The 25,588-nt window shown below is 50.6% G+C and overlaps 8 protein-coding genes across 8 annotated transcripts; 6 read left to right on the forward strand and 2 right to left on the reverse strand.

Moving 5' to 3' along the window:
- Window positions 1–62: 62 nt before the first annotated feature.
- Window positions 63–1,334, forward strand: ALTATR162_LOCUS2837 (uncharacterized protein; the record flags this gene model as incomplete). Its single annotated transcript, XM_043310443.1, has 1 exon — window positions 63–1,334. The coding sequence occupies one exon, from the start codon at window positions 63–65 to the stop codon at window positions 1,332–1,334; it is 1,272 nt and encodes a 423-aa protein (XP_043166378.1).
- A 488-nt stretch (window positions 1,335–1,822) lies between these two features.
- Window positions 1,823–5,284, forward strand: ALTATR162_LOCUS2838 (uncharacterized protein; the record flags this gene model as incomplete). Its single annotated transcript, XM_043310444.1, has 1 exon — window positions 1,823–5,284. One exon carries the CDS (start codon window positions 1,823–1,825, stop codon window positions 5,282–5,284), a length of 3,462 nt encoding a protein of 1,153 aa, XP_043166379.1.
- Window positions 5,285–6,437: 1,153 nt separating this feature from the next.
- On the forward strand, window positions 6,438–6,920 carry ALTATR162_LOCUS2839 (uncharacterized protein; the record flags this gene model as incomplete). Its single annotated transcript, XM_043310445.1, has 1 exon — window positions 6,438–6,920. The coding sequence occupies one exon, from the start codon at window positions 6,438–6,440 to the stop codon at window positions 6,918–6,920; it is 483 nt and encodes a 160-aa protein (XP_043166380.1).
- A 403-nt stretch (window positions 6,921–7,323) lies between these two features.
- Window positions 7,324–7,752, forward strand: ALTATR162_LOCUS2840 (uncharacterized protein; the record flags this gene model as incomplete). Its single annotated transcript, XM_043310446.1, has 1 exon — window positions 7,324–7,752. One exon carries the CDS (start codon window positions 7,324–7,326, stop codon window positions 7,750–7,752), a length of 429 nt encoding a protein of 142 aa, XP_043166381.1.
- A 2,827-nt stretch (window positions 7,753–10,579) lies between these two features.
- Window positions 10,580–12,354, forward strand: ALTATR162_LOCUS2841 (uncharacterized protein; the record flags this gene model as incomplete). The annotated part of the gene is made up of 2 exons (XM_043310447.1): window positions 10,580–12,054; window positions 12,102–12,354. The coding sequence occupies 2 exons, from the start codon at window positions 10,580–10,582 to the stop codon at window positions 12,352–12,354; spliced, it is 1,728 nt and encodes a 575-aa protein (XP_043166382.1).
- Window positions 12,355–13,379: 1,025 nt separating this feature from the next.
- Window positions 13,380–14,768, forward strand: ALTATR162_LOCUS2842 (uncharacterized protein; the record flags this gene model as incomplete). Its single annotated transcript, XM_043310448.1, has 1 exon — window positions 13,380–14,768. The coding sequence occupies one exon, from the start codon at window positions 13,380–13,382 to the stop codon at window positions 14,766–14,768; it is 1,389 nt and encodes a 462-aa protein (XP_043166383.1).
- Window positions 14,769–16,196: 1,428 nt separating this feature from the next.
- ALTATR162_LOCUS2843 (uncharacterized protein) lies at window positions 16,197–22,003 on the reverse strand (the record flags this gene model as incomplete). The annotated part of the gene is made up of 4 exons (XM_043310449.1): window positions 16,197–17,605; window positions 17,654–18,049; window positions 19,053–21,709; window positions 21,777–22,003. The coding sequence occupies 4 exons, from the start codon at window positions 22,001–22,003 to the stop codon at window positions 16,197–16,199; spliced, it is 4,689 nt and encodes a 1,562-aa protein (XP_043166384.1).
- Window positions 22,004–22,740: 737 nt separating this feature from the next.
- ALTATR162_LOCUS2844 (uncharacterized protein) lies at window positions 22,741–23,265 on the reverse strand (the record flags this gene model as incomplete). The annotated part of the gene is made up of 1 exon (XM_043310450.1): window positions 22,741–23,265. The coding sequence occupies one exon, from the start codon at window positions 23,263–23,265 to the stop codon at window positions 22,741–22,743; it is 525 nt and encodes a 174-aa protein (XP_043166385.1).
- Window positions 23,266–25,588: the final 2,323 nt, after the last annotated feature.

Here is a 25,588-nt window from a genome sequence, read left to right on the forward strand (position 1 = left end):
CCGAGTCATGTAACGCGCCTCTCTATCGTGCACAGGTCCACGCATTCTTTGATTGCGCCGCCATGCCACCTACAATGCGCACACCCACTGTCGAGTTTCGATCACTCCTTCTACTACCAGTAAAGATACCGATACGCGCTCTCCGAACATTGTACCGCCCGCAATGCGCCCCCCGGGTTCCGCCCATCCAACGCCTCGAGCAACGCCGTGCGCTCAACCTGTACAAGACGGCCAGGGCCAAGACAGTCCTCGGACAGCACAAGGTCCTGAACTTTAGTCCGTATACCTGCCCGCCGCTGGACACATTACAACACAAGGTCAATCTCTGGAAGTCGACCACCAAGCATGGCACACAGGGAGTTGTCATGACCACAAAGGGGGACTTGATAGCGGACAATCTATCATTGCAAGACCTCTACGACTCCCACGTCAAAGATGGACAAATGCTCTTTTGTTTAGATGCACTGAAGAAGGGGATGGCGCAGGCTTATTTGGACACAGAGGACAAGAGCGAAGATGACAGGAGAATACCTGAAGAACCTAGGAATTTCTCCATCACCAAACCTACCAGGCTCGGTGTCCCGTCGTCCAAGAAGGGTAAAGAAATTGCAGGACTAAAAACTATTGTCATGAACGAGTCAAGTCCACCGGCATACTACAGTCTGTCACTGAATCGCGCATATCAATTCATTGACGTTGGCTGTGTTGTGGAGTTCCGCCTCCGATTACAAGGCAAGACACTGTCAAAAGAGGACAAGATCAAGCCGGCAGACCATTGCCATTGGCAATGGATGCACTCGTATTTCCCACATTTACGACCGGACTTTATCATGAAGGGAATGCCTGAAGACACAATCTATCTGATCCAGCCTGTGAGTGATGGACGCGTGGTGCAATGGGTGGCGTCGAAACCAGCACAAGTCCACCCCACGATAGACCTTACAAAACGAGTATTCAATATCAAAAACTCCGTTGGCCGCTCCATCAACCAAGGCAAACAAGCCATGCTGCCAAGGAAAATGCGTGAGCAGTTGAGAGAATCTGGGGTGGCCGACTACTCGCCCAACACCGCCATGCCGAAACAGCTGGCTCGGGCCAAGTTTGGAAGGGGTGGGAACGTCAAGTACAGTAGCGAGGAGAAGAAGTATTTCAAGAAGGATGCGGAGACGGATGGATTTATGACGCCGGACGAAGACTTAATGAGAAAGGGCCTAAGGATCAAGACGGTGGATGGCTCGTTTGAACGTGAAATGTGGGAAGGGAAGCATCGTTGGGAGGCCCGTGGACACAGAGGTGACTTTCTGAATGAGAAAAGGAAAATTCCAAAGGAATAGAGAATTATCGAGGGCGAATGGTGAGTTACGGAGAAAATATGTAGAATAGAAGTGCGTGTAGTATAGAAGCAACATGACTGTTTCAATGTCCAAGTTCTGGCTCGTTTGACGAAACCGTGACTATGTTTGATGTTCAGGGCTTGGCGGATAACGTTGGGCAGTGACCACATTTCTGGGTCGGACATGGATACTGCCGAACATGTTTACCCACATCCAGACCCTAGACTGACTTACTCTCCTTTCTCCGCGACCGTCCGCTTGCACATGCATGCACTTGTGCTAGTGAACGATCTGGTGCCCGAATAATGCAGCGACCCTAAATCTCTCGGCCATTCCATCTCGCTACTATCCTAATAACCCACGACTCACCTCCCCCCACCGTTCGTCATCGCATCGCCGCCGCCGCCGCCGCCGCATCCCGTTATCCCAGTTAATCGCTGCAACGCTTACCTCTTCTCAAATCTGCAACGTCACCACCCTGAGCTTCAATGAACGCAGCGCGGCAGGCGTGTCGCCCCAAGCACCAGGTCCTGGTTCTTAAATGCTATCCGAAAGTCCAGAAGAGCGATGCCGAAGCAAAGGCCAATTCGAGCGAGTTGAGCTACCTGCTCTTCTATGCGAGCACGCGCCGCAGTAAGCTGCAGAAGGTCGTCGACTTTCTGGATAAGAGGGCGACAAAGGATGTGTGGAAAGTCAGGACGGGCAATGTGCAGGTCACGCTGCAGATTGTCAGGGCGCTGATTGAGAAATGTCCGCGCGATCTTCCTCTGTATGCTAGCGCTGTGCTGCATATCCTGCGAACGATTCTCAACTCGAATGACGTTACTATGGTTGAGGAGTCTGTGCCGACTTTCGAAGCTCTATGCGCGCATCAAGATCCTGCCGCTCTCGCAGCTGACCAGGACCATATCAAAAAGTATGAGGAGATTGTGCAGTTATATGCTCAATTCGCGTCCAAGGAGACTGTCAAGACGGGCAAGGCACCAGTCAGCTGGCCCGTCGCAGTCAGATATCGAAAGGCTGGACTACAGGCGCTCAAGGCCGTTGCCTCGTCTGAGTCACTAGGGTCCGAGACAGGGCGTCAATTGGGGGCCCTTATACCAGTCATACTCCTCAACGTACATTCAGAAAGTGGCGCATACCTCAAGCGGTTGGAGGTTCGGGAAGCCGCCAAGGGCGAACACGAGAAGGAGCTGGTATTGCGACGGCGGCAAAGTGTGTCTACTGCGCGGACCGACGACGAAGACGGCGACCCGATTGCGGCATCTGGAACGACCGAAGATGCGGACAAGCTTGCGGAAGAGGAGGTCGGAGTACTTGCGCTTCAGGCGCTGAGGAGCATATTCCAAGGTGTAACCCGAGGGCAACTCCGGCTTGCGACATCAGCTGTGCTCAAATTCATTGGATCACATGTCAAGAGCTTACAGGAGGCTGCACCAAGCGAAAGTAGCCATTGGGCAACTACACTCATGGCCATGATCTGCGCATGGGTCCCCGTACAGGACCGATACACAATCCTGGTAGGCGCAGTGGAAGCCCTGGTCCGTAGTCCAATCGTGGAAGACGACCTCGAACGACAGCTGGTTCTGGCAACAATCATCGACTATCTCCTAGCTTCGACGATCAACTTCATTGGACTCAGCGTCATGGATGTCTTGGTTGGGCTCATTTCTCACTCATTGCTACTCCTCCAGCTCGGCGGACCAGGGTCGAACATTGTACCGCATCATCAACAGATAACATCTGTCATGTCAGAGAAGGACGCCAGTAATCAATCGTCGATGACCAATTTAGACGCTGTAGTTACGGAGGTTGTCAAGAAGCCCTCTGATGCGAGGTTGCAACTACTAGACACCGTGCAGAGATGCATGGCGGATCTTGCGACGCATGTATACTACACTGACCAGATCTCCGACATGGTTGAAGCGTTACTTAGTCGCCTTAAGCCATCGCGTCTCTCGAGCGTCTCGTCTACCGCCGAAGCAATACAGAACCCTGAAGGCGCGATAGATGCCGTTGCAGATTCCATCAGTATGCAAGAAAAGACGCATGTAGATCGGTTCTTCTCTTTCGAAACCGCACGTATCACTGCTCTCGATGCTGTCAAAGCTATCATCAAGACGGCAAATGCCCGGAGACCAGACGGTTCAACTGCGACTGTGTCGCGGAGCAAGGTGGGTGTTAGTGTCTGGGAAGGCACACAATGGCTCCTGCGAGACCCAAGTGGTCAGGTCAGGAAGGCTTACGTCGACGCGCTGATTACTTGGCTGAACACGGAGAAAGACAAGGAAGACTTGAAGATCGTGGATAACTACCGGCGGAAAGAGAAAGAGAACGATAAGAATACACTGGCTAGACATGCGGTCTCGAATGCTTCAGCGAGAGAAAAAGTCTCTAAGCGAGGCAGGGACACATTCTTGCCTTTGCTCCATTTGGCTGTTTATGAGAATGCGCTTCATTATCTTAACTCTGAAGCTGATTACCTGCTTCTTCACTTGCTGCTCACGACTCTGGTGAACCGGCTTGGAGTAAACGCAGCGAGGAGCGGATTGCCAATGATTATGCGGTTGCAAGAAGACATCGTAACAATCGAAGATCCGGGTGCTAAGCTTCGCCTGGGAAGCTTGGTGCATGGTTACCTCTGGGCACTCAGCATAGCCTTGGACTTCGAGGTCTCTTCTGTCGGCCGCGCCCTTCACAATGAGATCTCTCGTAGAAGCAGCAAGGGCTTGTGGATGAAGAGCATACGCGTCCCACCCATGCCCATCGAGCTCATAGAAACGCCACACTCAACGCCTGTTGCAATCCCCTCGGAGATTGTCGAAAACGAAGCCCTTAAACCGTTTGACAACCGCGAGGCTTTGGTCGAAAAAATATCGGAAGGTTATTCGACTTCCCTATACTCGCCTCCTTCTTCGCCACCTGGCTCACCTGGTCGTTCAGCATCTATATCCATCCCTACTATCCATCAACCAGCGCAACCCACAAACCACCAAAGCGCTCCAGAACTCCCTTTCAAAGTCCGGGAGGACCTCCTGTCGAACTGGACACGAGACGACTGTCTAGCTTCCCACACAAAAGACTCATCATCGGCCTCAATCTCCGGGTCGAAGACAGGAACTCATTACACCGCTGCAACGCAAAAGAACAACTTCCTCGGCGTCAACATCCCCAACGGCAATTTCGATAGCAGTGGAGGCAGCTCACCAGCCCAAAGCCCTCGTCGTGCACACAGTAGACCTCCATCCGCAGCCTATGGCCTCGTAGGCCGTCTCTCTTCGCCTAACCGCAGCCGCAGTCCGGGCGGCACCACACCGAATAGTTCCTCCTCCCTGCGCTCCACAGTCCGCGTCGACGATTTACGACGTGCGTTGTCTACATCGCATGGTGGCGCCCCTCGAACAGGATATTCCCACCGCGCGCCGAGCCACCGGCATCATAAGAGTTCTTCTCGTTCTGATCACGATGCGAGTTCGACAAGTGAGAGCATGGTTAGTGTGCATTCGCTGAGTGATGCGAGTTTTATCACTACGGGGCCGGCGAATTCAGATTCCCCTACTACACCTGCTGCTACATCCACTCCTAGACCGCAAACTGCTACGTCTATGAATTTCCCGGGTCAGTCGAATGGAAGAGAGAGCACTTATACGATGGATAATCTTCCGCCTGTGCCACCTATCCCTGAGGATATGCTTAATGGTCAGAGCGACACCAGAGACTTTGCCGCAGGTTCAACATCGAGACCGAAGACGGCGCCTAATGGCGCAGTAAAGAAGTCGCGTAGTGTGAAGAGTGGAGTGAGTCGAGGGAGAAGTGGCGATAGGAGGCGAGGGACGGGCTTGTCATCAAGTAAACCCGACTTCTCGGGCTTTTTGGACAGCATCGGGGTCGAGGATGATGAGGATGATCTGGAGAGTGTTGGGAGTGGTATAAGTAAGGCACCGTACTAGAGAGGTGGGTGGGGTTGGTGGAGGTTGTTGGGGGTGGAGTGTGTATTCTTCTTCATCTTTTGCTTCTCTTGATTCAACACTCTTTTGCGACTGCCAGTGCTGTGCATAATCCTCTGATTTCTCTTGTCATCGAGCGGTTTGTTGCGGCTACGGCTTCGGCTTTAATATTGCGCTCGAGCAAAAATTCCTAGTAATACAAATGGTCCATTTGTTTGGGTGTGGTATGGGTTTTGAGTTTCCGGTGGACGAACTTTTGCTTCATAGTGTCTCCACATCATGGTGAGCCAAGGTACGGTCTATGTACTATCCTTTCTCTGCGGTCAATTATGCATGCCATGTAGCTGTACAGTGCATGAGACATCATGCCGACATAAGTTTCTTCTCTGAATCGTTCCTGATTTCTCTTGCCACACTATCAATCACGCAATAACACAGAGTGTACCAGACTAACATACCGCTACCACAGCATACCAAGCTCGATCATCGAGAAACCAAGAATCGCAACGTGCAGCAAAGTTCCTTTCCATACCAATCTACTTACCACCACCACACCATGCTCCTACTCTCCCTTCTCTCACTCACCACTCTGGCCAGCGCTACCGTCCTACCTCACGCTGTAAGCCCTTATAATCCCCAAGGCTGTGCATCCAGTGTCACAGAAAATGGAGGTGTCTATTTCTGCAACGGCTACAACTACATGGGCAATTGCGACTGGCGCGCCTATCCCGACACCGAAGACTGGTGCTACAGCTTTGCAATCTAGACGAGCGACCGCGATCAATTGCGCCGGACCCGAATGGGTACTGTGAGTTGTTCAATAAGGAGGGTTGTCGCGGGGAGGCGGTGGGCATTTGGGAGGGGGTAAGCAATAAGAAGTTGGAATGTCCGGGTATGAGTGATAGTGGGAAGTCGGAGTGGTGGGTTAGTATGAGGTGTCAGCTGAAGGGGTACAGGTAACACATCACACAGTGTCTATTCTAAACACTGAGCCAAGGCAACGTTTGTGTACAGTGAATCGAGTATTTGATATCAATGTACAATGTAAATGACTTTACCTACTCATACTTAAAACCCAGTTCAAGCCTCGGTCGTTCTCTCTCTCACCGCCCAATAACCCGGCTCCCTAAGCAAATCAAGATATAAACAGCTCACAATGCATCTCCTCAGCATCCTCACCCTCTTCGCCAGCCTAGCCACAGCCATCCCACTATCTGCAAGTCCCTACAAAAACCCAGACACTTGCCCAGCACCACCCGCAAACCCTGGCGTCTTCTTCTGCCTCGGTCACAACTTCAAAGGCAACTGCTTCCATCAGCCCTACACCAACAACGGCTGGTGCGGCAACTTCCCCGACTTTGAGTCGCGGCCACGCTCCGTTGGGCCTGACCTAGGCGGCTACTGCATCTTCTTCAACAAAACCGGTTGTGGGACATGGGATGAGGCTGTGGATGTTTGGAAGGGTTCGAATGAGAATAGATCTCTTGAGTGCCCTGGTATGTCGGATACGGGGAAGCCGGATTGGTTCATGAGTGTGCAGTGTTTTGGAGAGCAGAAGCCACCGGCGGAGGAGGAGGGAAATCCGTCGGGCGGAGAGTGGAAAGGTAACGAGGGGTTGAGGGCTCCGGGGGAGAGATGAGCAGATGGGTACATGAGTTGCGCATGATGGGTGTTGGGATAGTGGGAATGAGAAATGTTGCAAATATATGTAACTCATGTCTGCTTCTCATGCCTTGCGGTGATTGTTTCCTTCGGATCGGTGGAGTGGGTGGGTTGGCATCAGCGTTTCCTCCATCATCACATGCTTTCACATTCAAGGTAGCTATGTTCAAATGATGTGGACAGTCACACGGATCACATCACATGGTCTTCTCAACGTGCTGAATTACTTCAAGATTATCCTGCATTTAATCCTGGACTTTGAATCCTTGTGCAGTGCAAACGACATCATGTGTACATAAAGCCGGCTTCAAGCTCGTTCATCATCTCTTCGTCGCCAAAACACCAGCAACTGCCACGAGAATCCCAATAACAATTTCACAATGCATCCTCACATTATCCTCATCCTCTTCGCCACTCTAGTCGTAGCCATTCCTTTCACGAGCCCTCTGTTCGCACTGAGCCCCTACCAACCATCAGCATTAAGTCCTCAATGTATTGGCAGACCCATTAATAACGAAAGCGGAGTCAAATACTGCCTCGGAGTTGGATTCATAGGCATCTGCAAACACAAGGCCTACACTGAAGGAAAGTCGTGCCTCGACTTCTCCGACTTGCTTCATCGGCCCCGCGCTATCGGCCCGGACCCAGGCGGTTACTGCGAGTTGTTCAAGGAAAGAGACTGTGGAGGAGAGCCACTGCAGATCTGGAAGGGTAGGAAGCTGACTAGTTTCGAGTGTCCGGGTATTTCGGAGATGGGTGGAAAGAATGAGTGGTGGATGAGTATGAAATGCCAGAAGAATCAGAATTAAGGACGACGAGCTTCCGGAGCATCGCCGGTGACCCAGGTATGGATGGATTTGGGTGCATCAGGCGATGTGTATCGAGGTACCGGGGGGTTTGGCATTCCGGATAGAGATCAGTAGACGGTTAGATCGGTTTTGCGCGACGGATATTGAGCTAGTGGAAACTGGCTTAGCGATGAATCGATTTTGCTTGACGTTCAGTTACTAGGTACTGGCGCAGCAATGCATTGGGTCTTTCGCATCAGAAGTTTTTGAGAAGCGAAGTCTTGCATGACGACGTTATTGCCATCTCATGAAGATGTTTGTGTAGCTGATCGGAATTACTTTAGTACATTGTACACTAGTGTTCTCGTAGCTAATAAGTCGCACATAAGACTTAAAAGCTCCTGCTGCCTTCATAGTGTGTAGTCGTGATGTGTAGGGGTAGAAAAAACACATCTTGACATTCTAGCTACTCTCTGCGTTAATTTAGATGCTTCAAAGTCTTCCACTTCCATCACGAAATCGTCGTACAAGAATGCTGTATATTTAGATTCACCATCTGTGTAAGTTCTTTTAACCTTTTAACACCATTACGCCGGCGAACAGAAAGAACGACTCACTACCTCAATAAAAGGCGTTCCTTTCTACGACCTGGGTCCGGATTCAGGAATCTTATAACATTCTAACACTCCCGACCACCGTCTTCTTCGCGATCGCTGCTACTGCTCCTGTCAACACGCCTGTAGCCAACAACATCCCCCTCCTCGGCACTGGTAATTCGTCTCTGTTGGCACGCGCATACGTGGAATTACGCATCTTTGAAGACCCGAAATCCCTCTTATGCAAGTCCAGAGTCGGCTGGCCAGGCGGCATCTACGTCAGTCCAGGACCAGACTTCACCCCCTCCGCAACGAAACAGTGCACATGGCACCATCCTCCCGCTCCAGACCTTTTTGAATGCATTACCTCTGGTCCCCCTTCCTCTATCTATTGGCCTTGATCCGGGTGGTTACTGCATCCTGTTTACGGATAGAGGATGTAAGAACGGGCAGCCTGTTATCCAGTCTGGGAACAATTTTTACAAGTGGATTGTTGAGAAACTTCTCAAAGATGCGCTAACGTCTATAGTACGCTTTAGTGCCCTGGTATGAACAATAAAGTTGAAGTTGGTGTAGTCGCGAGTTTGGAGTGTTGGGGGCTCTCGCAGCGGTGGTAGGATCATGGTGGGTTGGCAAAGGCGGGAGAAGTGCTGTGGTTTGTGATCGTTCATTGCTATTTTCGTGTTCTGTCTTATCTGATATCTCTTATAGCATTGTTTATGCAGAGATGAAGGTACATGTCCATGTGTTGAACCTAGAAGATGTTTTGTTTGTCCTTTCCATGTTCGCGCTACCACGACCCTTCGTTACTGCACCACGACAACATCACGTCACTGATCTATTGCAAGCCTGCTGAAAACATACCATACATGCATATATGTCGGCTGCATGGAAGATAACCCACTCGTTTGGCTCGCCATAAGCATAATACCAGTTAGCAATCGTCAGAGTCTTAACTTGTCGCGAAACGCTTGTTGGCTGTTTCATCCTGTAAAGCAAGCATGACCCGTGTCCGATCATACTACTAACATGTCGCTTTCTGACGTACCTCATCATTTTATGCATACATATAGAGCTGTTCATCGCTACGTGTTCTAACCACCCAAAGATAATCAATGATGCCACCCACCGACTCCCCAGTACCTCGCCTGCGACTATCAGAGTCAGTCCATCAATACTCATCACTGCTCGAAAAATCGTAAGGACCACGGCGTGTTACGTCAGGTGGCACTTTAACAAGGGAAGAGACTGGTGACTGGGTCAAGCTTGATACCCCGCCACCCGGCCGAAGTGACCATGAGCATGCACGCCAAAACGGTAGAGAGGCCATTCAAGTTACTATCTTTGAACTTCTAGAAGCAAACAACGGCGGAACTAGTTACAAGGAGCCACGCGAACGAAAGCTACTAGCTCGATGGTTCGTGGACATGTTGACAGTATCCAATTGATTGCCTACGGAGACAGTGAAGATAGGAAATCTACTCTTCAAGTAGCACATTCTTGCATGCACTTTGACGTAGATGTACCAATAGAATGCAGTCGTCTCCTAAGGAAAGATGATAATTTTACAATTGGAAATGCTTGATCTGCTAGCTAATTATTAATCGCAGGCGTCACGGGCAATGTGGTACGATTGCACCAGTAGAATGAGGTTTTGAATGAGGCTTCATGGTTTATGGCATGTGGTAACCTGTCCATTCATGGCATGAAAGCGATTGTATACTCCCCAGGGAATAGCAATAGCCTCAAAGACAATGGCAATTGATCTACTAGCTCAGTGTGAATTGTTGAACCGTTAAGTGCAGAACTTGTCACACGTACAGTGACATACAGATGGAGTCGCATCTACAGAGCCACGTAAAGAGTCATAATTAGAGATTGATGAACGCCTGATCTGTTTGTCATTACTAGATATATATATGCTTTGATTTGCTGTACTCTTCCTTCTATAGACAACTATAACAGCAAGCTTCTTAACCTACTATTACATCAACAACTCAACAATCTACTGCCGGCCAGTATTTTACTCGTTTATTCAGTCTCACTCCAACACTCGACTACTCAAACACGAAGAGTTTCCCATAGATACCTCGTCAATCTTTTCTGCTCAACTATCAATCAACCGCTCCTCCCTACAGAAGCATCTACTCATACCTTTGCATCTCTCAACAACTAAGATGTGTCATCTGCAGCCCGGGTACTGCAGTCAGGGCCATCAATGGAAGAAATTCATGGCGTGTATAGACTTAGCAATGTGCCCTGATAAGAATAACCCTCCAGATAGGGGTGTTCCAGTAGCAGTGAGTCCACTGGAATGTGCCCAATGTAGAGAAGCAGAGTCGTATGCAACCTCGGATGTAGCCAAGGCCGCTCAGAAGGCAGCGCAAGCCGCTGAATTCGCTAAGAAAGTAGAGCAGAAAGCACAGAAGAAGGCAGATAAGGACGCAGAGAAGGCTGCTAAGGACGCAGAGAAGGCTGCCAAGGCCGCACAGAGGGCCGCACCTGGTTATCAGACCGCAAGGAACAGAAAGAATCATGCAAAAGGTCTCTTCAGGAAAGTGGGATTAGGAATTGCTGGAAAGTATATATGGGACCACCAAGACTGGGAGGACGCCTTTGTTCAAGAGTGGACGGAACAGGCCTACGCAAGTTTTGAATCTAAGGAGGTTGCCAACCCAGGAACAAATTTGTCACCAACAAATCATTGGAACGAAGAATTTGACACGATTCTGCACAACACTATGGCAAATTTTGGAGCAACGAGACTCCCCAAAGGTTTCAAGACGATGATGATAGATAAAAAGGGTGAACTGGTTTATGGTCCACCAGCTCCGAGCCCTGAAGACTTTGCAAATGTAGGACCGGTAGATTACGGCTCCTCTGGATTTCTTTATGGACCCTGGGGTCAGGGCTATGCCGACCAGGGTGTAGATGACGGAGGACGTTTAGTTCCGGCCAGTCCCCTCGCACCATCCCCAAGGACCGGAAATAAACCAGACAAGAGCAAGGGCAGGGCACCCGAGAAAACACCAAAACATGTATCAAGACAGATGACAGAAGAGGAGTGGCGGCAGATGAATGAAGAAGATTTTTCTTATTTCAAGTGGCAAGATACTTCACCTCAATCATCACCTCCCCGGGGAGCGCTACGGTACAGTGACGATTCTGATCATGATGAACTGTACGCAAACCCCAGCCCTGGGAATCAATTCCAGGCGCCCGCTGCTGTTCGCAGTTCACCTCTTATTACAGTTCAATCCCCTGGCAGCCATGGTACAGGAAACCAAAGTCGAAGTCGTGCCACATCGAAGGTCAGCTCTAAGTTATGCGATGAGAGTTTGATGATGGTTACGGATTCGGCATCGCCACCAATCTATCGGCAGGGAAGCAACTCTCCTGCTCAGCGAGAAAGCTCAGGGCCGCCGAGGACGCCTGTTTCAGCGTTTATAGAAGACATGCAGGAGAAACAACTCGGGAAGGACTACAAACCGCTTGATAAGATGGACCAATATAAATTGATGGAAGCATCTGCACTAGCGTCTGGACCTAGTGGTTATGGTAAAGCAGCACCAACCTTGACTCCTCGGAATAAAGTCGCTGGCTATCCACATAGCAGGCCATCTACCAGTGCAAGTAGTCAGTCCTTCGATAGTGAGAGTTTTGCGATGCGTACAAAGCCATCGACACCTCGCGAAGGTGCTTCAGCTGAACATCACGGCGGCTCACAGTCAAAACCACTACCAAAAAAAACCAAAACAGATACCACGACGGCAGCACCTCGTCAAAAAGCATACACTTCTTCTTCGAGACCAGGATCTTCCCCAGCGCCGACTCATGCATCATTCCCATCCGCTACATCTCATGCAAATCCACTAGCGCAAACCACTACAGGAAGTCCTGCTGCAAGACACACCACGGCAGGAAGTGCTTCAGGTACTACGGCGAGACGCCATACCAGTACTACATCTTCAAGTTCCAAGCCAAAGGATACGACCAAGAAGGATACGACCAAGAAGGATACGACTAAGAAACCAGGTTCAGGGAGGAAGCCAAATCCCTAGAATTGAACACAGGACATCTGGCACATGGAATTAGTGTTAGCCTTAGCGGGTTGCCAGCGAGCTTTCCCTTTGCTTACCTTATGAGATTGAGCTGTCTGGAATTTACGATGATGTAATTGGTATTTAATTCTGGGGTAAAGTCTACAAGAGGATATGGCAGTCCCTTATCTTACTTTGTTATCATAGTTAATTTAGTCGGCGGTCTTTTAGTAAAGAGTTTTTTAGAATTAGTGAACCCATGCATTTTCACAGCCTTGTCAGGTATTTAGGATCAATCAGTCAAGCATAAGTAAAGTTAATACCTCCGCAAATTGCATGATGTTATTTTAAATTACAAGAATCGCGTACTTCCAATGCAATACTTTGATGTTGGGTCTGTACGGTGTGGTAATCGTATTTGTGAATCATCTCTAATGAGCAGATCTTCACATGTACTAGGGTTCAAATGTGATTATAATCTAAAGGTTTGAACGTTACTGGTTCGCTACAGGATCCTAAATCCTACTGTCTTGTTCAATGGTACGAACGTGATTGTGTGTCCTCCGAAGAACCATAATAGCTTCGCAAACAATAAAGCTTGACCTCATAGTCCATTGTGAATTGTTACATTGTTACTTTCCGAGTCACATACGTGGATTCATACGCAGATAGTCACATACTGAGATTGTCGAACATATTTGGGTCGTTTGTTACTGCGGAATATATATACTTCGAGCTGCTGTACCCCCCTTTCATAGAACAACAACGAGATTATCTATCTTCCATAACATCGACACTTCAATAATCTACTGCTGGCCAGTACCTTACCCAAACAGCACCATCTCACGTCTACACTTGAACACTCGGCGCTCGTGCACTTCGATACGGGAACACTTAGATACGAGATATTTTCGGCAGCTATTCTGTTAGGCAACTGCACTAGCATAGTCTCAACAAATCAACAGTCATCCAAGGTCCCCTGCCTTGACATCAGTACATTACAACAACTAGTATGTGCGCGGAACAGCCATACTATTGCAAGCAATCGCATGACATTCCATCGAAGATGGAATATTGTGGAGAAAGACATGGGTGCTTCAACACAAACACCATAGCCGTACGGGATCCTGTATGCTTATCTCGGCTTGAATGTCCCGAATGCCCCTCGCAATTCGGATCGCTCAGTGGGCCAGCAGATAAACGAAGAAATGCCAAGAAACAATACATTCGAGCAGCCCAAAAGGTTATTGAGCAGTACGACTGGCCATCTGAAGAAGACGCGGATGCCTTTGCCGTAGAGTGGTTGAGACAGGCCTTGAAAAATTTTGATTCCAGATTGGCTAAACATCCAGGAGAAAAGGTGCCAGCTATGAGACAGACGGACCGTGACCAGATATTCGAAAATGCCAAGAGACAGTTTGCGAATGAAAGTCTTCCCGAAGTACTGCGGTACACTAGAGCGCCCCCTGCCGGTCAAGGTGCGAATGTCGGAAGACGTGTCGGAGCAGTTGTGAACCCTAGGCATCTCCCGTTTTTAGAGTACTATGAGGCAGGTTATGATGACCCAGGCGGTTCCGGTATCGAGGGCATGTCCAGTTCTTCCAGTTCGAAGAGTCCATCCTCAGCAGATCGTAGTAAGGGTAAAGGAAAAGGAAAAGGCAAAGCCGCTCAGACCAACAGATCTCCTACACCAGCGTCAGAAGAAGATCTGGAGTACCACGAAGGCGATCATTTGACTAGAGAGGCGGAACGTACCGAACGTGGACAGAAAGTAGCTCAGCGACGGGCCCAGGCGGAAGCAGTGGAGGAGCGCAGGAAAGCTGAACAGGGACGAGTTCAACTTCAACAACCACTACAGCTAACCCAACAAACCCGGCACATTCAAGGGGATGGAGTGCGTCAAAACTATGTCTTCCCCGAGCGATACGTATCCCCCGAATCGGATTTGCAGGTATCGCCTCCAGTCACCAAAGCAGCCCCGCTCATTACTCCAAAGCCTCCTGCTACCAGAGGCACAACGGTGGCTGCGGGAAAACAACGGGCAGTAGAAACACATACAACCCAACCACGAAAGTCGATGACCCCAGCTCCATCCAGAGCCACATCAAGCGTGACCGCCGGTGTTATTGCAAGTCGTACTATGGGTACTTCGCATGCAAGCCAGCCACGACCACCCACGAATGTCACCTCAATGCCAACTAGACCTGCAGCGGGTACGGCTACAGCTGGTGCCGCAAAACGTACTACCGCAGGCCGTTCAACCATAGGCAAAACTACAGGTACTCCGGCAAAACGTGGTACCGGAAGTACATCCTCAAGTTCCAAGGCGAAGAACGATAAGCAGGACCCGAAGAAGGATGCTACTAAGAAACCTGGTTTAAGCAGGAAGCCGGGTGCGTAAGAAGAATACACGATATATTTAGCATATGGAGCTAGAGTTGATCTCGGCATGGTTTACGAACATGTGATTGTTGTTCGTTTCTGGAGCGGTGTTCTGTGGGCGGACACGGCGGTCCATCTTCTTTGTTCTTTCTTCTTGTAGTCGGTCTTCTGGGTAGACTTTCTGGCAAAGCCTTGATTTGGTATGGCAAGGTTTGTATACTATAGCGTTGGTATTCTGGTATCGAGTTGATGTTCTGCGATGGTTATGGTTGCGAGTCTTTGTACAGCGGAAGTGTTTATAGCAGCGAGGATAATGGTATAACAGGTCATTGAGGCAGTGTGCATAGCGCCATAGGAAGCATGAATATACAAAAAAACGAGATAAAAACTTGTATGCGCTAAAGTGACTGGAAATACTAAAACTGGTTATACGAACGATGCGCGGGGGCTGGAGGAAGCGCGCTTGACGTGACTATGACGTGTTAGCACAAATAGAAATAGGCTGAGGAGCACGAGATATCGCGTTACTGCGCCTGATGAATCGGGTTCTTCATATCATCGCGGCAGCATGGACATCAAAGAACGCATCAACCAACGTTATGATGCGCGCGATGACGAAGGAAGCTCCTCTGGGACGATTCCAAGAAACTAGGCCGACCGATACGCGTCAATTCCACGCTAAGAAATTATGTCATCAGATCCGCTCCACATCTTGATGCCAATCATCACCACTGACACGCGAACCTCACGTGAACACCACAACCACATGGAATCACCAACCCATCGCATTCGCACCTTCCTTCTCAAGAGACACAAACATGAGAACCATCGCGTCATCGCACCTTGTTCCATTAATTGACAATGTGGAGAGCGGCCAGCGTTCACGAACATCAGGTCATTCGGCCTAGTTTTAGAACATGGTAGTTCAATTGTGGCTCAGAGATAGAAGATGCGAAAAGGCTTTTTTGATCAGGCTATGGGTATTGAGGATACAAAGAGGGTACCAAAAAGCAGTAGTTGTCAAATTCCGCGGGCTAAATACCTCAGCCGCTTGCTCCTTATTACCACAGGGAACTTTGGATACCTTGTTTCGCCACGCATGTCCAACTTTTCGTAAGGATCAAAATGTGAAACAGCACAGATGAACTCAATCGCCCAGAGTATGTGCAAACTGTTGCCTCGCCTGGAATGCAAAGCCCTTGAGACATGCCGCAACGCCTTTTGGTAGATACCGATACCGCAAAAAGATCTTACGCCGAGCCTTTAAAGGCAGAAAGTGAAATCTTTACCAGGGCTGAATATCAGTGTAGCACGCGCACGGCACCGAACATACAGCGCAGTTGTGCCGTGGGTATAGAGACTGTTCGACGCCCTTCACCAAGCGCTCACCAAGCGGAGTTTCAAGGCTCACCGAACGCGCATCGGAATCACCAACCCTATATCTCACCTAGAGTTTCAGCCTCCTCTTGTAAAACGGTCCGCGGTACGCCTCAAGGCCCCCATCATCATCCAGTCCTACAAATGGTGATGGATAATCATTTTGCATGAACCGCCTATCCTTCATATCAACGGACAGTCCCTCCTTTATTGCCGTCTCAAATAGCCGGCCGTGTATACAAGCGGTGTGCAAGTTCTTTGGGCCCATCTTGCGCAGCATGCGGGTATAGATAGCCTTCAGTCGCAGTACTTCTTCGCGCTGACGGCAGAACTTGAATCCATAATCTCGCTGGAGGCAGGCTGGAGGTTCATCATCGACAGGGTCTTGTGTGAATTGGCGGAGTCGCCAGACAGTCCAGCGCTTCTTGGGTGGTGTTTTCAGGAAGGTCTCTAGAAAGGGGAATAATTGGCGGAAGTGACCGTACTCGTGCTTGTCAAAGAGTGCGACAAGCTCATCCTTCTCCAGTGCGGTTTGCAGCTCGCGAAAGATCGTTTCGGAGTTGTCGGCTTCTCTTAGTAGGGAGAGATACAGACCAGCGAGCCGTTGCTCTTGCTCTTCGTTCTTAGTGATGACGAAGGCAAAGGAGTACCATGCGGTTGCTTTTATAGACAGAAGCTTCTTCTGAAGGATTGTTCCGATGAGATGGGCGGTCTGCTGCTTAGCTGCACATTGTAGATGGGCGAGGGCTAGATTTCGGTCTTTTCGAGGAAGGTAGGGTTGAACGGCAGTCATCAGCGGGCCGAGGCTGAAAATTCCTTGTTTGGGAGGAGAAGAAGGAGGAGGGGAAGAAGAAGAAGAAGAAGGTGATGTTGTGGCTACCGTCGCCGCACCCTCAAATCGCTGGATCCGTTTAGACTTTTCTGGGTGACGTGGTGACGAGGGCTTCATGAGACTTGATTGCGTCGAGCTCGTCGTCGGAGTCGCGAATGAAACGGTCTTTGCAGGCGAGTGAGGTCTGATGTGGAATCTGACGTTCATGAAAGTTTGCGAAGCTCTAGCAGCCCTGATAAACGTACTGTGGGCGCGCTCGGGAAAACCCAATGTGCAGATGAGCTCATAAAGTTCCTCGGCAAAGCGGGTCTTCTCGAGGAGATACTTCAAGCGGTTTTGCAGATTGAGAAGTATTCGCGTCATCTCTGATGCTGATTGAACGATCATGCACATGTCTTTTATAGAACCGCTGAAGCTATGGACGTTTTGATGTAGGGCGATAATCCGGTCCCCAAGCTCGCGGTCTATCATTGAACCGTTGTCATCGACGTCGTCAACGCCGAACATTCTTGTTATATGAGATTCGTATGTGTTCTTGTTGTTCTCGAAAGTTCGCTGTAGGCTATGTATAGTCTGTTTAACTTGGTTATAGTTGAACATAACTATGGCTCCCCAAAGATCGTCGCGTGCGACTTCAAGCAGCGGGTCTGAATATGTTAATGAATGAAGTACGCAACGACTTCAACGCAACATACCATGAGGCTGTGATGCGATCAATGCTAGTGCGTCTTCCATAGCTCGTACGACCTTGCGTAATTCTTCGTCTAGGCCAACACTAGGCTGGGTTGAGTGTCGGTCTCGCGTAATGTATATATCGATAGTGTTGTTGTCGTGTGTTTCTCGCATGTCCACTTCCGCGCTCAGTATCTTAGAGAGTCGCCTCACGAATCGGCTTTTAAGGCTAAGTGGTGTGCGTAGTCCTTTCATCGGGATAACGCCAGTCGAATCGTCAATGTTATCTTCCTCAATGAGGACGCCATACGGGCCTTCTTCGATGGGTTGATGCTGAGTCGCCACAGTTCCTAGTTGTAGTGATCGATTGTTCATGTTGTGAAGCTGACGGTTCAGAGAGTTTTCGTCTTCGTAACGACCTGCAACGCCAGTCAATATCAATAAGTGATCGCGTTAACGTGGAATGTGCTGCTGACCTTCGTCTTTCCTTCGCTTATAGAGGGCGCAACTATCTTTCAGCCGCAATACTTCTCATTCCAGATTACCTGCTCTTTTGGATATAATTCGAGCCTCAACTGAATAGCAATATCGTAGAGTGGGTTACTCCATAGATTATTTCATGGACAGCTGGGCAATAGATACTTGCTCTCACAGAAGGACTAGAGTGTGGTGGGAAAGAGGCAGAGATCAAACTCAAGTGATCATTTAAGTAGCCAGGCGGAGGCTACCTTTACCTTTACCTTACGCTCCTGCCATGCCACGAGGAAGTGACATAATATATTGACGATACAATGACAGGAGGATTGTGAGGGGTAAGAGAGGTAAGAGAGCGGTACCTTGCTGACGTGTTCTAGACCTATCTCGTCCGTTTGAGCTCGGTATGTACCGAGAGTGGACTGTATAAACCAGAATGACAAGATAATGAAACGGTGCGAGGTGAAAAACGGAGAAATGAAGTTGCGCAAATCGATTTTCGAATATGCTTTTAACGTTAAATACAAGGAAGTAGATGCGATGCTGAAAATGATGCTAACGTAACAACAAACCCGCGCTCATACATGCAACTCACAGCCACCTCTTCCCCGTCCCTACTCTCTCTACTCTACCCTAAAACCCCAGTCTACCCACCAAACCCAAAAATCTCCGCGGTACTCAACATACTCATCCTCGTCCCCCAAAGCGCAATAACAATGGATACAACATCCACCGTAAGTAACACCACCGCCCCAACCATGAACCTCGGGCAAAAGATGCGATAGAGCATCAGATGCCTCCTCAAGTGTCCCGCCCACATGGTCGTCGCCAAATTAGTCGTCGCATAGAAGAGTATGTGTGTAGCAACCGCCTTAGTGACCACACTCAACACGCCCTTCTTCTGCGGTTTAACCTTCCACAACACACACGCCGGCACCGCAATCGCACACAAAATCTGCGCACCAAACGTATTGAGCAGGACAATAATGGGCGTCCACGGGTAGCGTATCTTGGCCAGCGGGATGAACGCGGATTCCCACTGGATACTGGAAAGAGTAGCCTGGTGACCTGTTTTGAAAAAGTGGAAAGAACCCAACAAACCAAGGACGACGGGTCCAATGGCAGATTGACGAAGGTTGTTCGTGTCGATAATTTCGAACAGGGAAAAGAGCTGCCAAACTAAAATACCAATAGCGCCTGCGCCCATGGGCTTTTGCAGTAGGGCGACGGCGAGGTACCAGATGGTAATCAACAGAGCGTACCGACTGCCGTGTACGTTTGCAAACCCGAGGATGGTGACGGCTTCTTTGGGGGCGCCGTTCTCGTCTACGCCGGCCCCATCTTTGTCGATGATAACGTTGAGGAGGGGTTTCGACCAGTTGTAGATGCTGTAGCCGAAGGCAAGGCTGATGGCTAGCACGATTTGCGCGAGGAAGCGCTTGGTAATGCGGATTATGTTGATCCAGTCGGGAGCCCATTCGCCGTCGTCGGCGGCGTCGAGCGTCCAGTAGGCGGCGGAGAGCAGGAGGCCGAAGCGCAGGGCGAGACCGATCCAGAGGGTGGCGTTGTGTTGGTAGGACTTGGTACCGTCGTAATAGCTCTTGATGAATGTGGGGATGAGGATCGCACAGGCGGCGGGGATGGCGAGTTGCCATGGTGCTGAGGTTGTTGATAGAGCGGAGTCGTAGTATGTAGACTTGCAGTAGGGCATCTGCTCTTCTCTGCATAGGCGAGAGAAGCTCGCAATTCTGAGTAAGACAGCGAATAAGATGGAATGGTAGGCACCCAGAGTGCGGTCAGCGATACGCTTTTGACGGAAAGACGAGATGAGTGCGAGAACACCGAACGTGGTTAGGAAGTGCAGGAGGATCTCATCTTCCCAGATAGTGAAGGAGTTGGCTGCAAAGCCTCCAGAAAGCGCAAGAGTGAAGATGGCACTCGTCCAGCCCCAGATGTTGTTTGGCATTGGGGGCATCAGACGGTAGCTCAGAGAGTAGAAAGTAGAGGCGCAGCCAATGATTCCTGTGAGAGCAGAGGAAAAGACAAGCACATGCGATCTGGAGTCCTCTGGCATAAAGATGGTGAAAGCGACACCAACGATACCCCCGAGGACCAAACCAATGGCACCTCGGGTGAAGAAGACGGGAGTGACGTCGGCACGATCTCCATGGAGTATTCTAGCGTAAAGTGCGACTACAACCAGACTGGCCGCCAAGATTACAACACCGCTAACCATCCGAGGGATGTCGAATCGAGCCCAGAGGTCTCGACAGAGGCGGAGCGTGTCGCGCTGGTAGGCACCAAAAGCCTCGTATGCCTGACGCATCTCGGCGCTGTTGGTCTTGGACTTTCCGAGCGAATTCCACGCGTCGTTTGCACTCTTCCAGAGCGAGAGCGAGGAAGCCCTGGCGCTGTCTGCGATACCACGAACCTTGGCGTACTCATGCTGGTAGTTGTGGATCTGCGCAGCTGTCAGACGGTTGACGGTCGCCAAATTCTTGTAGTCATCGCCGTTCCTGCCGATGAAGGCTTCTTCGATGGGCTTTCCGAGGTTGTTGAAGGGTATCGGCATGCCTAAGAGAAGCGACAACGTTGGAACTAGGTCAATCTGCCCAACTGGTCGGGTCTTTGCGTTGGGAGGAGGCGTGGCATAAGCAGGGTCGCTGCGCCCAAACACACCCTTCTTCGAGTACATCCACAGCGCAGCCTGGATCTCGTCATCCGACTCTCCTCCATGGTCGCCCTTTCCGTCCATGCCGTGATCTCCCATAACAACCAGCAGTGTATCGTCATCAATCTCCTCAATCATGCGCCGGAAGACCTCATCCATCTGGTTCAGCTTCGCAGTCATAGCAGGATGATCGGGCCCATAGCGGTGTCCAGCATGGTCCACGCCCAGGTAGTGGCCGAAAATGACATCCCACTTGCTGGCATTCTCAGCTTTTAGAAGTGGAAAGATGTGCTCTGTGACGCCATTGTCAACAGTATGTAGATCCCAGACATTGAATGAATCGTATGCGTGCGTGAGGTTCGGCTCGAAGTAATCAGGGAAAAGAGCGTGCCATGTGTCGTCACCAAGATGAACCATCCTCTTGCTCGCGTTTTTTAGTTGCCCGATGAGGTTGTCTTCATCAATCTCCTGTCCTGCAAAGTTGCTACCCACATCGATAAAGGTGGGCAATGTGCCCGTTGTGAGCCCCTTCAACCTCTGCATCGTGGCCGTTGGCGGATCGGCGATGAAGGGGAGGAGGAATGCGTTCTGTGGCTGGTTCTTTGCCGTCTCGTATAATACAGGGAACGCATTGTGGAAATGGCGCGGAGCGACTGGAGGGGCTTGAGACGGGTTCTCGGCGGCAGCGGTAAGGTCGATGGGCTCGAATTGTTCTGGGAAAGGTACGGTAAAGTCATATCGCAGCGCATCGACGATGATGACGACCGCTTTGTTGAATGTCTTTGGGTGCCAGCAGCCCTTTTCAGCATCGCCCGCTAGATACGCGTTCGCAGAGTCGATCGGGGCCAGGGCACATTCCGACTTGTGGTCGAGGACCAATCGCGTAAGAAGGAAGCCGCTGGTGAAAAGGTAGATACCAAGGACGTGAAGTATTCTGGTTGTGTAAGCTTTGCGCGTCTGTACGGAGAGCTTGGGAGATGAGCTCTAATGAGAGAGCCTACAATATGAAGGTAAAGAAAGCGACAATGAGGCCATGTTGTGCCTTGAAATGCACCTGTCCAATCCTTTTCGCTTTGTCGGGATCGTGAACCTGTGTCCGCGGGACTTGCGCTGCTTGCTGCTGTTGTGGCTGTTCCGCAAACTTCACAGCTTTGGCAGCTTTGGCAGCTTTGGGTGTGCTGCTCTGACCGGTGATGTCGGACAGCGGCGTAAAGACCTCGTTCTCCATGGTGGGTGAACAAGGGTGGCCAATTGGCTCTCAATAGATGCCAATCGGGGTGTCAATGGTATTCGAAGGGCTGAAGGGGCCTCAAGGAGCGACAGAATCCATAGGAACAAAGTTGATGCGCGGTTTACAAAAGTGAGGATGTGTTGCAAGCATCCACTGTGGATCACCGATTTCGCCGAGCCGCCGATGTCATGCATCCGCCATTGAGGCACGCGCCTTAATCACCGTAATCACCGTAATCATTTGTTACGCTTGGAATCTGTTATACGAGGCTTGACATCATCTGCATTCTAGACGCGACCTGCGAACTGTACTACAATGCATCACGCGCAGTTTTTGTCTCAACCTCTCACATTGAAGACGCAATTTCAGTCTTGACAAAGGATTGTATTGGCTCCCATGCTGCTCTGCACAGTCGCTAGGGAGTGAGTTTGATATCATACATTAATGAATAAGAGTTATGTAAGAGGTGTAGAAACCTCGTTGAAGAGATGGCCAATCATCAGGGTGGGTATACAGCAAAATGGCCAGTCAACTCCGAGAATGTACATAAATGGTGGTGCCCTGCCGGCTATTCCACAGCTTCGGCAGGGAACGGAGAAGCTGACAATCAGCGCAGTGTATAGCCGTCATCAAGGGTAAAGTCGGTCGTAGCCAAATGGCTGGTGTTGCCCGAGCTGCTAGAAGTTTTCCGTAGCAACATTCTAGCCGGGTATTGACGTGTGGTGTCGTGAGATTTATGAGTAGTATTTGTCGTCCTTCTCCTTCAGTCCTCCCATGCGGTCTAGATCGAGCGAGTCGAAGCGGTCTGATGCGTCTTGTTGGTAAGGCGGGAGGTCCTCGTGCACAGGCTCCAGCCCAACGCTGTGGTCTCCAACGCGAACGACAACAACGCGACCCGACTGTTGCTTGCCGGATTCGTCAATCTCGTCGGGGAAGGTGATGCGGATCTCAGGTACCGGGCTGGTGGGGCTGTCCATGAGGTTCTGCTTTTCCGAGTAGGTGATGACAGATTCCCGGCCCTTGTACGGCATAGCAGTGATAGTCAGGCGGTTGATATTTGATTGGCGCTTCTCGTAGACTGGGAGTTCTGGGTCGGTCTCGGCTTCTTTCCTGGCTCTGCGGATGCTGCGAAGGAACATGAGTCCTCCTATGCACAGCATGCCGACAAGGACCAGCATCATGAGAGTAACGAGGAGTGCGAGGTGAGTGGGGCTTAGGCTGCCATCCTCGCTGCGCTTGGTAAGGTTGATGTTCATCATTATGATATGGGTGATATTGTGTGTCGTTAGGGCGTGTCGAGGGCGTGCAGATGACTCTGGGGTTGATAGTAGTGATTAAGGAGTGTAATTGCTGTTTGTACGTTAGTTCCCATTGTGTAGCGCTCATATTGCTTCTGTTTGGTGTTGTGGTTGCTGGTTCTCGGATGCTTGGCGGAGTGTGACGGAGGCGGGAAGTAGCGGATATACGCACCTGGTAGAGCACCGTCGTTTCGCAAGCGGGTGGGTAGGTAGGCAACGAGAGACACGGATTCGGAAAGAGCGTAACGCGAGATATCGCTGAAAGAGTGAAGCGATAAATCGACGAGAGAAGAACGAGTGAAGGTAGGCGAGACCGTGGAGGAGGTGGGCAAGGAGGTCGAGGTATGAAGGGAATCAACGTATTTTGATGGCGCAGGGAAACCGCCTTGCAGTCACCAATGCAGGAACGATGCAACAACAACGAATCAGCGATCGACGCTAGACCGCGCACCTTCCTGCCTATCTAGTTTAGGAGAGGAAGCCGCCTGCGCTAAGCCGAGTTAGTGGATCGCAATAAGATGACGGTAGCAAGCTCATCCTCTCGATCTTATTTTTGGCTTTGTTGGCGCCAGTGATCTGCTCAACACTGTCGCACGAGACCAGGAGACCAGAATAGACAAAGCCGTTCGTCTGCGATGGTTCCCAAGACCGAGACAAAGAAATACACAAAGACACCGCAAACAGATCAAAACAAACCACGGCAGTCAGGCAGCGGAGTGTGGAGTAGCAGCGCAAAATGCAAGGGGCGGTAATAACGAATGACGGGGGTGGGATTTTAGCCAAAAGGTCGAGACTCTCCTGTGTGGATCGTGAGTGGATCGTGAGCCAGCACGTACTCCTCCTGATGCTTCGGTTGAGCGACAGCCCCAGACTATGTACTGTCTACATGCGTACGCCAATCTGGAAGTCGTGTTAAGCTCATCGAGTACGAGACGCGCAGTGTTTTAGACTGATTGTGACAACGGCGTGGAGAGAGCTGACAGCGAAGGCTGAGACGAACGTCTTGCCAGACTGCGGAGCGATAAAGGATGATGCTGGTCGATAGCACATACCACAGCAACGCGCGTAATGAACGATGGATTTGTGGGCCACTGTGCGCAGGGAGCGCCATGTGGTGATGGAACTCGAGCCTCCTCAGGCACGTCTCTCTTGCGTTGGACAAAGGCTTTAAGCAGCCCTTCATCTTCGCAGAGTTGGCATAATGCTTCTGCTCCACCTGCAATGTCGCAGTCGTCGACAAGGCGCAAGTGACAGCAGCGAATTCGTCATATTCTCACGGATGCACTCAGGCCGGCACTTGGCAACTCCACCGTCCCCGCCGTTAAACATCTCATCGCCAGGCCCTGTGTTTGAGCCTTCGGGACGTTTGATGCCTCTCGCTTGCCTGACGCCAAGCGACTCCTTAAATCCTGTGGCTGTCGCCGGCACTGTTGCATATGGCCTTCTAGAAGCGATGTGAGGGTTGTATTTGAGGTAAAATGCTGTCACCAGCTCACCATGTTACCTGAGGTTGCTTCATTGCGATGCTGGCGGCGGTTCGTCGGTGACTTAGCTTGTGTAACACCAAGCGAACACATCAAGAGCGGTGTGGATGTGAAGCACTTCATGACGAACCACGACCAACGCAAGTAGCTATAACCCTCCAGACCATGCCATGGCAGTCGTGGCCATTTGCTCTGCCTCTTGGAGCGCCAGCGCAGCACAACTTATGAGTACAGCGTGGAGAGACAGGTGGCTCACTGGACGCCTCGCGTCCAACTTGCATCCTCGCAGCGCAAACTCGCAGCTGGGAGGCGTTGTAGTTGCAGGGAGTATTGCGAGCGAGAGAATCCATGGATGATGCAGGTCACGAGCCTGAGAAGGCTTTTTTGCTTCACCCATTGAGCCCACAGTGAGTGCGACCATGGTTTCGTGAATCTTCTGCTGTGCGTCCAGGCAATTACGTTGGATAAGTTCCCAAAAGCTGCATCGAGGTCGACAGTGCTGCAGCTGGCTCCAAGCAGGCAGGGAGGGCTCAATTGGCGGGCAAGAAGAAGTCCACGACGGCAACACTTTGGTGGGCCTGGGTTGGCTACCAAAGTCTTGTCCCGACGGCAAACGTGCAGCAGGTTGAAGGCGTAGCAGAGGTGAGCTTGGACATGCCGGCAGGGTGGTGGTGAAACATGGCGGCCCTGTAGACAATGTCTCTGGCCTCATATCCATGCTCAGTCGTGTCTCAGGCTGCCATAACGGCAGCTCGCATCACTGAGGATCGACCGGATTCCGTTGCCGCATCGTCCCTGAC

The sequence above is a fragment of the Alternaria atra genome (assembly GCF_907166805.1).
Source record: "Alternaria atra isolate CS162 genome assembly, contig: 22, whole genome shotgun sequence".
Lineage (NCBI taxonomy): Eukaryota > Fungi > Ascomycota > Dothideomycetes > Pleosporales > Pleosporaceae > Alternaria > Alternaria atra.